Genomic DNA, 18,768 nt, shown 5'->3' with positions numbered 1-18,768 from the left:
GGTCTTTACTATTTAGCCAGAAAGTAAATGTACCGTTACATGTCAATTAACCAAAAGAAGGGCCCATAGTCCCAAATGTTAGAAAACTTTAAATATTTGGCTTAAATCATTAACTTGAAGCCCAATTAAGAAGTTGTTTATGTGGCCTAGATGTAGATGATGATCGAATGGTGTAGCTTTTGACAAGTAGAATATTTTTTGGTCTTTTTTTTGGAGTATGTAACATGTCAACAAGGAGATGGAAAATTGATACTTTTTACTAGTCACGAGAGCATCAATAAATTCTCAACTTCCTACTTTAGTAAAAGTGGGGTCGATGATAGTAGGTTTTGATAAATGGATGTTTATTCATTGAATTAATGGTGGTCCTGTTCAATCCTTTTTAAATAGGAAAATGTTGAACTGACTTCATTGGACACTGCACTCAACATTGTGTTGACGTGGTAGTGGTAGTGTATAGAGAATCATAGATTACTTGCCTTGTATCTTGAGTAAAATAAATTATGCTTCTTTGCACATTGCCACGTCAGTATAATATCGAGCGAAATCAGTTTAGAATTACTCTTTTAAATATCTTAGAGAAAGTTATGTTATAACCTCCCATACACCTATTTAAGATAATATCAATAATCATTTTCAGGGCAACATTCTTCAAATATATATATATATATATATATGGATCAGGTAGAGATGTACATTTGGGTATATCCGAATCAAATTTTCGGGTTTGGTTCAGGTAAGGTTGAAACCGAAGTCGAACAAAAGTATTTCGGGTTCAGTTTGGATTTAGGTTTTCGTCCAATGGCTAAAATCGAAATCAAGACTGAACCGATTTTTTAAGGTATTCTTCGATTTGAGTTCGAGTAGAACAAAAATTCATATACTTGAATTTGAAATATATTTAAAAAAAAGTAGGATCCAAGGAGACGAACTTAAGGAATGGCTGAACCACCACGGCTTACCACCATGCCAACTAAGAACTTGTGATAATAGTAATATAAATAAACATATTATATCGGTTCAGTTCAGGTCCTATTTTGGTTCGGTTCGGGCCGGTTCTCAACGGTGGAATTTGAACCTAGATCAAAATCTTTCGGATCAGGTTCGATTCAGTCCAATTCGATTTGATTCCGGGGTCGGGTTTCAAGTAATGGGTAACTTGTACATGCCTAGGATCAGGAGACAACCTAATTTTGATAACCATTGTCTTATATGGATTAAAAGTTTCGAAATGGACTGATTTTTTGTAAATATGATATTTATAGATATGAGATCATTCACATAAAAAATCAAATCATTCTAAGACTTCTAACCTTATCAAAATTAATTTACAGGTTAATGATAAAAATTGATAGTCCATGATTCTTCAACTTGTAAACCACATTTGATGGGGTTAGAAGTTTTAGAATGATTGTCTCCTGAAACAAACTTTAACCAACTTACAAGTCGGTACCTTCAACATTCATGAAATACTCATTGAATCGTAAAAGAAGAGAAAAAGAGTTATGCATGCAATTTTGACAGGATTCATATTTTAACGTTATCTTTCCTTTAGCGGACAAGATTTCTCTTAACAACCATTACAAGGCTTGGATACAACTTTGATACAACCTTGGATCTTGTTCGACTAATCTCCCATAGAGTGATCAAAGTCTTGACTAATAGTTTTAAACTTATGATTGGGTAGTTTCTTACACAAGGATTGAGTTGTTTGGTCTCCACAAATATTAGGTGATTGATGCATGAATCTTGAGGTCATCACCAAATTAAATTCTAAATTTCTTATATTGAGATTGTGGTCGAATGAGTCTCTCTACTCTCTACTCTCAAATATAATTCTTTTATTGAGGTATCACGTGTCCGGTCCAAATTGAATATACTTCGTTATACTCAAAAAACTACTACTACTACTAATAATAATTCAATTCTATGAGACCCAGGTCGATCATACAATAATTCAAACTCATATGGTCCCAACAACTAACACATATAGTCTTAATGAAATAAATATCTCCTCAATTTCTAATGTGTTTGTTAGTGGTCTCCATCACATGCACAACTTCCATTGAATTGCCTATTATAGAGGTGTTTTTTGTGAATTCCTCAAGATCTCCCTTCCAGCGATTTGATGCACTGCAACTTCTGGAAATCGTCTCTGATCCCTGTTCCACAGAGCCTTCGATACCTAAGTTAGATTTTATGAAATTGTTAGTAAAGATTAAGTATTGAGAATTTTTGCATACCTTAGATGTGGAGATCCATCCCTATTTATAGAATAAGGATTCTTATTTTACACACAACCAACCTTATCTCCTTTTATTTTGGGATAAGAATCGTACATGATCCTCTCTTCAAGAGTCCCCTTTAGTTTTGTCACTCAAATCCTGAAATCCCAGGGATTATAGTCCTTTTTTATTCACAGAATTATAGTCCTTCTTGAATCATACATTCTTGCTACATAACCGAGCGACCTCTCTATTACGGTCAAAAGAGAGATAACAGTGAATTTCACTATTCCTAAATGACACATGGCGTTACTTCATAGGTTGGGTATGAGCTCTTGGAATAAGATAGCTTAAAAAAGAAAGGACGTAGGTTTAACTCAACTTAGAAGAAGAAGGTTATGGTATACGAACTATGAAATATTGGGTATCCTATTGGGCCCATTTACCTATAAAGGCTTGGACCATACCTATAGAGTCCATGAAGGAAACAAAGCACATACGAGTTGAAATGGGTTTCCTATTGGGCCCATTTACTTCAAGTTGATCTCAACTACTAGTTGAAATTAAAACACCACTTTCTTTGAAATCTGATAATCTTCTATAACACCTAAATTAGGACGTCTAAGAAAACTTCTCTCCAATTGAAGTGGTTTTTTCTAGTTTCATACTAAGAATCATGATTTTCTGATTCCCCTTGACGTGGCATGTTCTAGAACCATAGATTTTTCCCTTGGGATACACAATTATACATCCCCATAAATATGCGCAATTATGTATATTGAGAAAAAAAAATCTATGATTCTAACACATGCCACGTCAGGGGATGTGTGTCGAGAGAGGGGGTGGGGGGAGTGTCAGAAAATCATTACACTCATTCGAAAGCATCAAACATACAACTAACATAAGAGGAAAAATATATTTTATAGAGGTCAACATGAATTTCTTGAGGGTTCTTTTTTCTAAGGAATTCTTTGATATACCCATCTCAATCATATAAAGAAGCACTAACAACCATTTTAGACCATATAAAATTAATTAATATAACAATTAATCTAAGTAGAAATAAAATAAAGGACATGGGTTTCTATTATTTTTATGAGACAAGTAGATCATAGGCCAGGGATCGAGCGAATACGTCATTGGAGGTGAAGACTACGTCATCAGAGTGAAGTAGCTTTCAATCTCCTTTCACAATGGACCCCTACCTACCTCCCATTTCTTCTACCAAACCCCCTTTGTCATAAATAAATAAAATCAAAGTTCAAGTCAACAGCGGCTTTTCACCAACACCATCACTTACACTCAACCTTTGAACGTTTTGTTTTTTTTTTTAAATTTACTATCATATGTGTTTCAAGTGTCAACTATTTTTGTCTTTTTATTTTTATTTTTATTTTAAAGAAGAATTTAAAGAGTAAAAAGTGGATAAAATAATTGGGTTGGGATCCGTTGACTTTGTTGCATTTAGTCGCACATCGAACATTAATTGCATTGTCTCCCTTTTTATTAACCTATGTGTTTCTGTAGTCATAGCCAATTGATTTTGAGTTGGATCCCCAAATTTATCATGATATCAGAGTTGAAATTTCTTTCTCTCATATTATCTAATTCATATCTCCATATGCTTTGGCCTAGTCCAACCCACATGTGCGGGGGTGTATTGAGTTTCGTGCGCGATTGTAGTAACTCCCTCAAGCATGCTCCTTGTACAACCAAGCAAAATTATTTATTAAGATTGAAACAAGTGAGGAATGAGTGATCACGAGCTCCATTTAAGCGCTCGACATGTAATTAGCTCAAAACATGTTTATCATGTGATCAAGCGAATCGCACTCATGTGAAGCAGCCTAACATCACTTTAGATATGCCAATTAGTTTTGAGTTGGACCCCAAATTTATCAGACTCCTAAGAATAACTCATGAAAAAAACACATAATCCCCACTCTTTAAACACAAAATCGAATGGTTGAGATTTACAAATATCTTGATAGACAAATCTTGGAGATACTTATCCCAAAGATAAATCTCAACCATTAGATTTTGCATTTAAAGAATTGGGATCATGTGTTTTTTTCATGAGTCATTCTTAAGAGTTAAGGGATCCTGACCTAAAATAATTATACTATTGTCCTTGTTAATAATAAAAACTAAAATTTGTGATGATATCATACAAAATTTTATATTACAAATTTTGTATTTATTTATTTACCTGTGAGTGAAGTAAAAATTGCAATTAAAGGTTTTCTTAGGGATTCTAATGCTACACCAACTTTTGCCAAGAGCATCCCAATTCTTATGAAATCACCCAAGCGTTAGCACACATTTGGAGTGCTCTTAGTAAAAATTGGTGTGGCAATAGAAGCTCTTGGTTTTTACCTATTTAAGAGTTGCGTTTTTATATTTAATTTGCAAAGCAGATTTGTAAATTAAAAGATTATAATATTTTAGTCATTAGTATTGCACTAATAAATAATCAAATAAGATGAAAATAATATATAAAATGATATTAAAAAAATTAATTAAGCCAAGGGCCATTTGATTTGATAACACATTTAAGCAGTTAATATGACCACCTCAGCAATAAAAGTCATTGTTCCCCACCATGGGAAAGAAAGTGTTGCTTAAGTAATTGTATTGCCTTTTTTTTTAATTAAAATAATTGGATTTTTTTTAAGGTGTGCCGTTAAAGTGCAATAACTACACTTTGAAAATTGGATTTTGTTTAAAGAAAACCCTTAAAAAATTTATATTTTATCAAAATACCCTCAGATTCCAATTTTAAAAATATATTTATTGCACTGTGCCCTTGAGGACATACATCAGAATAACTTTATGACAATAAGTTTTTGGGTTTTGTTAACTAATGCTCTTGCTAAAATGCAATAAATATATTTTGAAAATTGAATTTTATACCTAAAATGCACAAAATTGATGAAGTTTTTAATGATATAAAATTATGGTACTTTAATTTTTTTTAAAGAAGATTAAATCAAAGACACTTGGATATGATTGATTACAACTTATGACCATGCTTTACGTTGCAAATCATTTGCAAAAGCAAATAATAATTCTTAAAATACATTGTATAGTTTGTGATGCAATTCAAATAATATGTAAGAAATAATATTATACCGACCAACTTAATTCTTTAAAAATTCAATCAAACGTTTTTCTGTGCAAAATGTTCTGCAAATCATTTGTAAATATATATTCTTTTTTTTGGAACATGGTATCTCTGAGTCTAGTGGATTGATTGTGATTCATTAATTTTTGCTCAATTTATAGGACAACCTTATCCATCAGAATTAATCCCTAAGCGTTACGTCCCACCCAACACTTCTATTATATTATTACTGTAGAGGGACATAAAGATTTGAAATCAAGACCTAGGGAGCATACTTAGTCCTTTCTTATCATTTACAAATATTATTTGACTTTAACCTTGTGCATTCGAGACTCTCTCTCTCTCTCTTAGTAATATTATTCGACTTTATCTACGATGAACATTTGATAACAAACAAAATCATCATAATTCTTCAAATAATTTAGAGATAAATCTTTTCTATTATTTTTTCTTGGATATCAACAAAAATCACTTAAATACCATCATTTACAAAAAGTTGGATCACTAAATGCAATTAATTTAGTACTTTTGCGAATCTTAATTACTTGAGAAATGTCTCTTTTTGTTACTTTTACAAAACAATCCAAAAGATGGTACAAACCTTATTACAAAATTGATATTTCTATGAAATTAAAAACTTATCCTTAATTTATTATAAATTTTAAAAAAGATCAAGAAATAATTTGCCAAAAATTAAAATGTTATTAGATAGATCCGCTTTCAGTGGAGCTTGGTCTTGTCCTCAAGAGTCTCTTTTTTTTTTTTTTTTTTCCAACAGACAGCAATAGAAAGCGTGATTGAACTTGTCAGGGGAATAAAGCAATATATGATTGATGGAGAAAGACAAGAAGACTACAACCAATGAATTGGCAACCATCAAATATGACACAAGTATGTATTGTCTTCGATTGAATGGGTGTTATATAACCTTTAATTTGGGAGAAAGAAAGAAAGAAAAACGTGACTGAAAAAGCTTTAATTTTTTGTGTTTTATTTGACATGTAAAATCTAAGATTAATGCCAATTTTGAACCTACCCAACATGTTGTTCGGTCGTTCTTCTTTTTTATATAAGAAGTAAAATGAGAATGACAGGATCTTAATTATTTTTAATAATTCAGAGTGATTTAGATAAAATAGTGATAATCTAACTTATCCACATGGCCTACTCAACCAACACCTCTGATGTAATAGGCTTAGGAATTATAGATTTGCTCACTTCAAATACAAAATTATGATTCCCCTATAAAAATGTACAATTTTATATTTTGAGAGGAGCTGTTTTTTAGTCTATCATGTCAGAGGTGTCGATTGAGTATGCCACATGCCTAAATTGGATTATCATGGCTCATTTAGATATGTTCTCGTTACAAACTTACAATTGTTGACATACCCCATCTTGATGACCAATGAAAATGACATAAAGACCCTCATCATTTTTAAAGCCCACACTAGATATGGATTGAATTGTCTCATAATATTTTGAACTTAGTTCACGTACTGCTTTAATAGGCGAACAACCCAATCCTTGGAACAAACTACACCCCTAAGTGGTGAAGAAATAGCATCGAGATGGCAAACATTTTCTTCGATGAGGTAGAAAGCAAATGCCTTTGGGTCTGTCGCTTTTAATGAGAAGACCTAGGTCAAGGGCTATGTCATTAACTTGATAATAACCCGTCATCTTAAATATTCACAAAAAAATGTATTGAAAAGAGGCATTTAAAAGAAAAATACTAAATTATAGTCAACTTTTGACTAAATTACGATTCTAGGTAACTATTCATTTTAATTACCAAAACATGGACGAGAAAATCTTGCAGGTTTTAAAGCTACAATCTCACAAGTTTACTATTTTTGGCGAGATCATCACTATATAAATCAGTGAGATTGCCATTTTGGAGAAAAAAAATCAGTAAAATTATCACTTTAAACTTGAGAGATTGTCACTGGAAAAATTTTCGATCTCGCACGTTCATGTTTTGAGAATTAAAATGAACTGACTGTCATAATATTAATTTCATCAAATTCGACTCAGGACATGGTAATATACCAAATATACATATAATTTATCATTAATATGGAGAGAAGATACTGAAACTTTATACAAAGAGGAAGAGAGGCTGCTCAATTTGTTCTTCCTTTTTATTTATCTTCTTCAATAATATCCCCCTTTTTATTTTTATTTTTGGGTAATATTCACATCTAATAAGATTGTGACACATGAAAAGTAACTACTCATACATGATTTTATGTCTCCAAAATCCAAATACACACCCAATTACCCATCCAACGATTTGCTGGTCTGTGTTTTGGGGTTTTAATTAAATATAAAAATTAAAATTTTAAGGCTCACAAATATTTCTCAATCTCCACCACTAGGAATCCAAGGCGTCATATCCATGGGATAACTTCCCAAAACCCTTAAAAACGATGTGAACTCTTGAACCTCGGCCAACGCATTTTGGGCTCTAACCTCAGCCATCGAAGCTTCAAAATCTATATAAAACATGTATTCGAAATGCTTCGCTGTCCCCACAGTTGCATCATCAACCAATCTAATCGGACGGTTCCTATGAGGTCTACTCTCGATCTTGGTCAAACTTATTCCTCTGAACGAGAAAGCCGACAAAACCTTGAACAACACAGACGTACCTTCTTCATGAGCGAAAACGATACTTGTCTTGAAGGGACGATCCGTCCTCGGTATTATTGGCTCGCGAGCCAACATCACGAACCGAGTCACGTTTCCTGAATCGTCTTGGATCCCATCAGCCAAGATCTGTAGTCCATATAGCTCAGCCGCTCGAGAACTAGCGATCGCAGCCGTGTCTCGAAGGTTGTTTGCCGCTACAAACTCTGCCGCACCTGCTGTGTCATCAACGGCTTCGCGAGTTACATTTAGACCAAGTTTTGTCAGAGTCGACTCGCACTGAGCTAAAGCTTGTGGGTGGCTTATGACCCGAGTCAGGAACTCTTTTCTCACTCCAGGTAAAGCGAGGAGACAATGGTGGACGGGAAGCTGAACTTCTCCAACGATGTGGAGACGATGGCGACGGAGAAGATCGTAATTTCGATGAATACTACCACCAAGCGAGTTCTCAACTGGTAACACGGCTCGATCGGCTATCCATAGCTCGACGGCTTGAAACGCGACTTCGAACTGATCACAAGGGATGGCTTCGCAATTAGGGTAAGCTTTTGCAGCTGCGGCTTCGCTGTAAGCGCCTGGAACACCTTGATAAGCGACGCGAAGCTGAGATCCGTGCATCGGCTCCGGGGAGAGATTAGCGATTGTTAACGGTTTGGGGAGGTTTTCGATGGGGACAATATCTAGGGTTTTGTGATCGTTAACGGACGTTAAATCTGTGTTGGCGTTCTTCTCTGTTTCTTCTTGTTGGCCGATGATTTTACTGGAGAGGATGGCGCAGGAAGTCTGCCAGTCGACTAGATTGAAGACGGCGCCGTCAGAGAAGTGGGTCGAATCTGGGCGATATGTGGATCGAATTGGAACCATTCGGAACTTAGTCTGGTAAAACTGGCCATTGGGTCTTGCCCTAATTAGGGATTTTAGGTTTCCACATTGAGATGGAGAGATTGCCTGCATGATTGCTTAGAACCCAAATAGTTAAAAAAAAAAAAAAAAAATTAGAAATTAAAAATGGGGAAGAGAGACGAAAGCTTGTTGTTCTCAAGCTGAGAGAAAATGGAGGTTACGACAGGGTTTTATATTTGAGTCTTGGAGAGTAATATTGGTGGATAAAAATCGGTGGACAAGGGGGCCCACATAAGTGGCAGGTGTGTCGGTCAATCCCACACCTACCTGTCCAAGTTACTTAGATAAGAACGTCTTTAAAAGCCTTCATCAACGGAAATTCTCTATTCTAACTTGAGATCTGGGTAAAAAGTTGGCTAAGATGAGAGGAAAAATTAAAATTTGATGAAATGTTTTTATATGAGAACTACTAAGAAATTAAAATATTCTTTTTCATTTTCAAATTAATAGATTTGGTTTCTTTTTTTTTTTTGTTTTGTTCAATCTTCGTTATTCGTCTTGCAAGTCACATACTGAAGTGGTTCATCCTGTAAATTAAAAAATATTCTCCGACGACTAAGTCAATGTTTAGAATAAAAAAAGAGTTTACTAAAAATTAAGTATAGAATTGATTTAACAAATGTTCAAATGATCTCGACCCTGCATATTTTTCATGGTCTATTAATCAACAAGTAGAAGAGAAGACTGTGGGTCGATCTATTGTCGAGCCGCTGCCGCTCTTTCGGGCATTTTTTTGTATAGTTCTTTTTTATAGTGTCTTAAAGGGCCAATGGCGTGGAGATGATGACGCTTTGCTGAAATATCCTACTGGACCGGGATGGTAGGAAGGCGCTGGGAAAGTTCGAATCTTTGTGATTTTGAATGTTTTCAATTATTTATTTACGTTCAAGATTCCTCTTGTTTATAATGGATGTTTTGCTTTCATGATAAATGTTCCGATCGTATGCGCATATTTTAAAATATGTGTACGAGTTACCATTTAATTCGGGCCACACCATCTTGTGCATTGTTTAATAAGGTGATCATGCATTATTGGTCTACCTCATGTTATCTACTAACGTTTCTGCCTACAATCCTTTTTCGTCTAAACTTTTTTCGATGTACATTATTGTTAGGTCTTCATACAAAATATTAAGAATAGATGGGGACCAAGATAAGACTATTAATGAGATGAAAATTTTATAAATTTAGACAACTTTATGATGGTTTGATTTATCTCCCTCATATGAATCCAAAGATATTACATAATTATGGTTGTAATTAACTCGTTTAATAATATCGTGAACTCTTGACATTAGATATGACACAGAATTGAAAGGAGGGAATATGATTTATTTAGTCAAGCACGAATTATTCAGATAAGACTCCTAACAAGATGAAAATTTTGTAAATTTAAATAACTTTAAGATTTTTTGAATTATCACCCACATATAAAAGTTATTGAAGTAATTAGTTATGTAGCATAGTAATATGGTGTACTACAATACATTGTATCAAATCTATTGAGATTAAGATAAGGTTAGATTAATTTAGTTGAGATTTATTAAGGATAGAATTTATCTAAATATGATTTGGTTTCTATAAAATCATATTAGGATTACTGTAATTATTATCTAAAATAATTAATAATATCTCATTTTTCCATAAAAGTATGGATGTTATGTAACTACCCCCCTCCGTAAAATTATAAAACTACCTTCCACATTGAGGTTTTTATGAAAAAAAAGAAAAAAAAAAAAATAGAAATAAGGACTTAGTTATGATTTTGAGACGGTGAAAGTACTCAAAAAAAATCCTTGACTCCAACAACATCGCTCATACTTCAACTAAAGGCATATCTTTATTAAGGTTTCTCCTTTGAATAATGCTGAAGTGACCTCGAGATTGGACCTTACATTGCACACCTTGACGTGAAAGTGGATAGGAACCATAGATGCTTTTCCTGAAAGATAGAGTGAAAAAGCATCTATGGTTCCTATCCACTTTCATGTCAAGAGGTATGATATGAGGCCCAATCTTGTGGTCCAATCTAGCATGACTTCTCCTTTTATTTTTGTTGCTATTTTTAACTCTCTTTTTTTGTGGTAATTTTAATTTATTCCTAATTTTTCAACTCTTCGTCTTGGATAATAAAATTAAGGATTTCAACAAATCTTCATTGAAAATAATTAAGACAATACATAGCCTAATTTCTAGAGATTGTCATAAAAAATTGCCCTATAGCATGCGATGAATAAAACAGAAACCTAGAAATGATGATTTCTTTTTAATTATATATGCTTGGGATTTTAAAGCGTTTCATCCTTCCATTAATCATAATGCTTATTACATCTAGTAAAAGTAGGCTATTTATCTTTTATATCAAGAAATCGAGTTCTCTTAGGCATTTCTTATAGTATAAATGGTGTCTAGTATTCAAGAAATGATAACTATTTTGCATAATTTGCAAACTTAAAGAAGTTTGAGACAATCATGATTGAAATATCCTTAGTTAATTATTTGTTCATAAAATCTTATTAAAATTGAGTAATAAAGATGATTTTGATAAATGGGTATGTAGTCGGGTTATGTGAGTAATGAGCTTGATAAGGTAAAAAGAGTTGAATGGAGGAAAAAGATTCATTCGACCCATTTTAGAAAAAAAAAATTTGATGATGTAATGATGATATGGTTCGAGGTAATGTGAGTGATTAAATTTTTAATGATAGAAATAGGACAAAAGAAGAAGAAAAGTCGATACTCGATGGATGAAAAAGTCTTTTTTTCTCACTTTTAAAGAAGGGAAAGTGTAATTTTTGATCTTTAGACTTAGAGAATGGGTGTTATTTAGGTGAAGTTCGCTTTCAAAACTTATCATCTAAAGGTTGAAGATTAAGATTTTGAGGATATTTTTATCAATTTAAACTCGTTTACACGCATATAACATTCATCGTGATTTCTCATAAGAGAATTGACTTGAGTCAAATTAAAAAATCATGAATTTGACTTTTTGGATGTATCTCAAATATATGTCAAAATGAGGTACATCAACCATTAACACTGCCCATTTTATTAAGGAAAATGGGTTGAGGATCTCCATCAACATGAATGTTAGAGATTCCCAAGAAGAATGTATCACTAGGAAAAGGTGCATCAATCGTTAAAAGTACAAAACCGATCCCTAGGAATTATACTTTGCCAACTAAGCTAGTCAATACCTTAAAAAAAAAAAAAAAAAAAAAAAATTGATTTGTTTATCAATTGAGAAATTTCCCAAAACATGATCAACTTTTGACGAAATTCCGATATCAGCTCATCGTTCATTTTAATTCTCAAACTGTGAACAATGAGATCGCAAGTTTTTCAAGTGACGATCTCGCAGATTAAAATGACAACTCACAAGTTTGAAGTGACTATCTTTCAGATTAGCTACTTTTAGTGAGATCATCACTATATGAACCAACAATATTGTCACTTTTAGAAAAAAAAAATATATCAATGAGATTCTCACTTCAAACATGTGCCCACTCGTCTTTCACGTTTTGTGAATTAAAATGAACAGTTATCCGAAATTGGAATTTCTCATATTCAATTTACGAAATGATAATTTACCCTTATCAATTTTGCGTGTCGTCCTTGTGCAGGGTCCATGCTAATATTCTTGTACTCTCTAAAAAAAAAAAAAAAAAAATCTTCTTATAATAAAAATTATAATATTTAAAAATGAAAAAAAAAAAAAATCTTGAAAGATTAATAGCTTTATCAAATCTTGTGTGGATGTCTTGAGTCCCAAACGTGAAGGTCCATCATAGGTTCGAAGTTACTTGGAAGTTTTCTTAAATTGCTTTTCCAAATCTTTTAAGTTTACTTTTCTTTGACCACCACCTGTTCTATTAGTGCCAAAAGTCTGTTTGGTGAATATTTGAGAGACCCTCTAATGTTATCAAAATGATGACATGTCCCTAGACCTTGGTCTTTTCTTATAGACTAATAAAAAATAATCTAAATGACATCTTCTTTAACTCGTAATAAAAAACTCTTAATTTTTTTCTTAAAATCAATTATCTTCAAGCACTTCAATCTATGGTAGATTATTTTTAATTTATTAAAGTTTATCTTCATTTCATCATATTCTGTCTCACCTTAAACCCTTGTTTGTTTTTTTTTTTTTTTTTTCACACGAAATTCCTCTGTTCTCCACTTCAAGAATCCTATCGTATTGTTGAAGTAGATAGAATCTTAAAATTAAAGAGTGAAAATTTATCGTAAAAAGTTAAAGATGATTGATTTGGAAAAGAAAAATCAAGGGTTTTTATTTACAAGTTAAAAGATTGAGATCTCATATTTAAAATATTCACAAAAATGAGGGGGTTATGTCTAAATCACCATATTATTAACATAAATCTTACCATATTATAGTTCAAGTTATAATTATCAAAAGATTAGAACATTGAAAATATTCATATTTTGTTCCTTTAAAGGGTACATTAATTGTGTATCTGACCAACCTAGAAAGCTAAGCAATCAGTTTCCTTACATTTCTTTAAAAGGAGGCGATTTCAAAGGCAAATAGTAAATTATGTTCTTATATATATATATATATATAGATATATATATGTAGGTGGGAGCTCTATTAAGTATCCAACTTGGTGTGACCTTAGAATAATCCTACCTAATGTGTCTGAATTAAATGTATTAAGCTGAATCACACAAATTAGTAGGTGATGCTTCCAAAAACTTGAGACTAAATTAGTCCAAATCTTATTGTAAATGGATTACGTTGAATCTCGAAAATCACAACAAAAAAAAAAATGATTAAATTGAATGAAAATCCAATGAATTAATGCTAAATAATATGCCCCGAAGTCCATTTTGTGGGTCTCATTAATAAAATAACAATAACAAACTTTAACGTACATATAAATTACGAAGAATAGAACAATAAAATAAACCTAATATCTATATTAAAATTAAAAATTACCCCTATTTTAGTTTAATAACTACAAATGAACATATATTACAATATTACTATATAAATTATATAATATTGCATCCTGGAACAATTTTTTTTTTCCACATATTTATCATCAAATTTATTAGTGTCTATCTCATCCATGGTTTCAAAACTCGTGAGACCAAGATGTATCACCCAAGTCGTCTTGGTATTGTCCAACAACGAGATAGACAGACGTGTTTTTTGGATTTTACGGAATCTTATGAGATGAATGATATGTCTTGGACAAGATATCGAAAATCTCATTCGAGATATTTGAGACGAACGAGATATATCAGTTTTCATCTCCAAACCCTATCATTTTCACCCCCAAATTGATTTTTTCTCCTTTTCTCAACCAAGTGAACTACAGAATATAGGGGTTTGGTATAAAAAAAAACACTTCATCTTTCTCCTCTAAATCACGAAATAAAAGAGAATTTTCAGGATTAATTTTTTCAGATTTTTCTTGATGGTCTAAAACCATTGTCTCATTATCGAACGAGACAAGATGACTTGTCCAAGACAACTCAGTATTGGGCATGGACGAGATGAGATATGAAATTGAATTTTAAAAAAATTCATGGTTTTGTAAATAAAAATTACCGCTACAAAAATATTTCTAAATTTATAATTGATGTAATTTATTACCTACTACGATGGGCACATGTAAACCTTCTCCCATTGTTATTTTAGTTACGGCTGCGTAAATTTTTCTCTCAACTACAAGAACAACATGCAATAGTTCAATGAGCCATGAAGACTACTAAATCTTCAACAAATTGTGTGCATTTAAATTTAAACACAAATTAAAAGTCAAGATATCATCAAATGGTCTACGATCGATCCAAATCATATTGATTTCAATGCTTCTTTCCTAATAAAATTGTGAAAGGCCATACAAGCTACAAAGATGTCCTTATGTTGACAACTCGCGTGAAGACATTTATTTCCAAATTGAGCATCTTGTCTTATTGAAGAATTTAGATACTTTTAAATATAATTTTTCTTTTCTTTTTTCACAAAAGTCTCTCCAAAACTCTTGAAAATGATATCGAACAACCATGTCGTCCAATGATAATAAACCTCTCTTCAATGGATACCTAGTATCAATCACATATATTTTTCTCTTAATGAAAGAGATTAAATTATTAATTTTTATATATTTTATTAATTAATTTGTAAACCAACTTTCTAATTGATGTGGGAGTTATGAGGTGTGAAATAAATGGGCTTGTCATAGAAGTCAAGAGTCGTTCAATGAAAAATCTTTATCAGATGTGACCAATTAGTTACAATAAATAGAAAAAGGACCAACAATGACCCAAAACTAATCACAAAAATAGAAACACGTCAATTGTAAGCAAGTTAATGGGCCAGCCCGTCCCTGGTGCGATTTTGGGCTTTGACCCATCCTTTGTTTGGCCCAGAATTGTGCTTATTGGACCGACTGCGGATGTAGCAGATAAAACAATCTCTTTCCCGCCAAATTAAACTGTAGATCTAACGGCAGAACTATTATCCTTTTAATCAACGGTTCTAACACTGCCACGTTTATCATCGTCTACTCAGAGAAGAGAATAAGATCGTATACGGAAGTTATTCTCTCTGCAATATTCTATGATCAACGGTTCTAACACTGCCACGTTTCTGATCGTATTCACAGAGAAGAGAATATCGTATACTGAAGTTATTTTCTCTGTAATATTCTGTTAATGGCAAAGCACGACTTGTACGTGTCAGTTCTTCACTTTCTTCTGCTTTTCTTTTTAGAATATTTAAGCGTAAAATGCATAAAAAAAAGCTCCAATTACAAAGATTTCAAGTTCGAGAAAGCTCGAACAAAGGACACTTCATAGACGCCTTAGCTCAGGTTGGTAAAATCTTTTCCTCTCTTTTTTTTCCTTCAATTTCTTGCATAATTTGTGTGTTTTTGCTGATGGTGATCATGATTCATGAGTGTTTGAATGTGAATTTTGTATCTTAAATGCCTTGTCTCCATAATTTTCTTTTGATTGGGTTTTGATTTTTGAAGCATTTTTTTTTTAAGGATGATTTTAATCGAGAGAAAATGTTGTTTTTGAGCACGATTTGGGTTTTAGGGTTCCTTAAGAACGATCGAAATGTACGGAGAATTACAAAGACTACGCAATCTTTTTAGCAATTTGGCTAAGGAAATCGATATAAAAAATCAGAGGTTGGAAGAAATGGAACAGAGGTGTAATGAGCTTTCGACATCCCTTAGTAGGACAATGGAGGAGAAAGATAAGCTTCATCAAGGTTACATTGAAGGTGAATATTCTAGAACTAATTATTGCCTTTGTTGTGGTAAACTTCAAGAACTACTTGTTTTTTAATTCTGAAAATAAACTTCTATCTGTAAATCAAATTCCCAATTGTAACCATGACCCATTCATCCTCTATGGGTTGCTTAAAACCCACTCGATACCATTTAATTTAATTTAATGTTTTATATGCTTATGTAAACATGGTTTTAAAACTCGGTTTGTCCATGCCAGATACCAAGTCGTCTCGGTCGAGTTTTCCGATACGTTTGAGATGACTCGTACAACAATGAGAAAAATGAACGTGGGGTTTTAAATCTTGTCCGATACATTGACTTGTATGTCTTGTCCATGCCTGATACTGAGACGACTTGGGCAACATGTCTCGGTCTTGGATGAGTTTTGAAAGCATGTATGTAAATGAGGTTTTTGGAAATTTATGATTGGAATTTGACCCATGGATCAAAATATTGACTTTTTAATTGTCGATTTAGATTTTACCTTACCTTTGCAATCAAACATTTCTAAGTTATCATATTTGCGACAGAAATGAGGAAGATGCAGTGCGTTGCATATGATCGTTCTCTTAAGTTTCAACAAGAGAATGAAAGATTGAAGTGGAACTTAGAAGCTCAGAAGAAAGAACTTGACCAGCGAGTTAAAGAATTGGAGAGGCGTGAGGCACAAATTGACCTCAAGAGAAAGAAACCACTAGTTGTGATGGAGAATGTAAGTTCACTTTTGAATCCAGAACTATGCTCGACCTGTCCTAACTTGATCAAACTTGTTTTTGAATTGGACTATTTCTTTAAAATTGTTTGACATTACACTCTTAATTACTTATATCTACTTAAAGTTATTCTGGTATAATAACTAACTATATCATAAGAAAGAGATTACTCACATTCCTTGTTATAGATCATGCTTTGTACTAAAGTTTGGAAATGACAATGCAAATAATAATTTTAACTTCTAACACCCATGGTTCATTTCTTAGCATACCAAGCATGGTTCCCATAATTCTTTGATATTAAGACACTAAATTACAATCCTGGTGTTTCTCTTGCTTTATTTATGCTCCACTATTAGTCCTGTTTTATACCTAAAAAAAACTTTCTTTTTTTGCGTAAGTGTGTGGCGTGAAAATTAAATTTTTGTATGCAAGTGAAAACCATTGAACCTCTCTCTGATTGCATCTTGAATGCAGTTGAACATAAAGCTAGACCCAATGCAAGGAAAATTTTCAGGACTAAAGCACATGGGAGGTGATGATAATTTCAAGCTTCAAGAGAAGGTTGATGCTTTGATCAAAGAAATGGATGAGAAAGGAGATGAAATTGAAGATTTGGTAACCCTTAATCGAACTCTTATGATCAAAGAGTGTAGAAGTAACCATGAGCTGCAGGAAGCACGCAAAGTTTTGATTGATGTAAAGATTGTCTTAATAATTTTTGCATAATTGGATTCCTTGAAGAATTAGCCCCAAGAAACCGATATTCCTCAAAAGCAACTTTTTATTGATTTTCAGGGTCTGCGTGAAATGTTGACTAAACGTGCGGCAATTGGGATCAAGCGACTAGGGGAGCTCAATGAGAAACCTTTTCGAGATGTGTGCTCAAAGAAGTTCTCAGATGGAGAAGGGGATATGAAATCTGTTGAGTTATGCTCAATCTGGCAAGACCACATAAAAAATTCAAATTGGTATCCCTTTAAAAATATCAACATCGACGGAAAGCTTCATGTATGTAATCAAATCTCTCAAAATTTCTATTGTCACTTTTTTTTCATGCCCATTTGAGTACAGTTTCATGGATAGCTTTTGATCAGTCTTTTATGTAATGAGTCATAGATAATGACTAATAAACTGTTGAGAGGTGTAGGAAATAATAGATGAAAAGGACGAAAAACTAAGTGAGCTAAAACATGAATGGGGTGAGGAAGTTTATGATGCGGTGACTATGGCGTTGTTGGAGATAAATGAGTATAATGCAAGTGGGAGATACTCAGTTCCCGAACTTTGGAATTTCAAAGAAGAAAGGAAAGCCAGTTTGAAGGAGGTCATCCAATACATCTTAAAGCAAATGAAGAGCCTCAAGTCTTTTAAGCGGCGGAGATCTTAAAGACAGGGTAAGCCAAAGACTTAACTAATATGGGAAATCTGATAAAATAGTTATCTATGCTTACACTCTAATTAAATTTATGTATAAAATGCCTATTATTTTTCTTTAACAAGATATGTGATCTGATGAACCTAATTTTTTTTTTCCCTATTTCTTTCATCCAAAACTAGGTACACATTTTCCTTGGATATCTTGAAGAGGCGAAAGTTGAAAATCAATGGAAAAGTTTGAGAGGCAGAGTAGAGAACCAGAAGAGGACAACTTGTACATATATATCGAAATGTTGGGCACCTCTGGTTCAACCCAGTCCATCGTATCGAGCAAGCTAAGTTTTGAACTAGTGAAACTCTTAAAATGTATTGAACATTTTCTGGTGAAACTAAGCCCTTTTGGATACACATAAAAAAATAACTATTTTACTTTTAAAAGTTAAAAGGCTTGTTTGGATTCATTTTAGAAAATTACTGATAAAAAGTAAAAATCTTAG

General features: G+C 32.8%; 1 protein-coding gene, 1 non-coding gene and 1 pseudogene across 2 annotated transcripts; 1 reads left to right on the top strand and 2 right to left on the bottom strand.

The window, feature by feature from the left end:
- Positions 1-7,467: 7,467 nt before the first annotated feature.
- Positions 7,468-9,053, bottom strand: LOC147399667 (arogenate dehydratase 1 pseudogene; annotated as a pseudogene).
- Positions 9,054-12,482: 3,429 nt separating this feature from the next.
- LOC147399666 (U6 spliceosomal RNA) lies at positions 12,483-12,581 on the bottom strand. The gene has a single exon (XR_015179543.1). It is a non-coding gene; the product is annotated as a U6 spliceosomal RNA (small nuclear RNA).
- A 3,014-nt stretch (positions 12,582-15,595) lies between these two features.
- On the top strand, positions 15,596-18,732 carry LOC147399665 (factor of DNA methylation 2-like). Its single transcript, XM_086445119.1, has 7 exons — positions 15,596-15,749; positions 15,979-16,168; positions 16,709-16,890; positions 17,369-17,590; positions 17,690-17,902; positions 18,042-18,288; positions 18,452-18,732. The coding sequence occupies exons 1-6, from the start codon at positions 15,666-15,668 to the stop codon at positions 18,279-18,281; spliced, it is 1,131 nt and encodes a 376-aa protein (XP_086301245.1). The 5' UTR covers positions 15,596-15,665; the 3' UTR covers positions 18,282-18,288; positions 18,452-18,732.
- The last annotated feature ends 36 nt before the right edge of the window (positions 18,733-18,768 follow it).

Source organism: Akebia trifoliata, chromosome 6 (assembly GCF_017979445.1).
Source record: "Akebia trifoliata isolate Shusen 1 chromosome 6, ASM1797944v1, whole genome shotgun sequence".
Taxonomy (NCBI): Eukaryota; Viridiplantae; Streptophyta; class Magnoliopsida; order Ranunculales; family Lardizabalaceae; genus Akebia; species Akebia trifoliata.
This window is presented reverse-complemented; position numbering and strand designations above follow the sequence as displayed.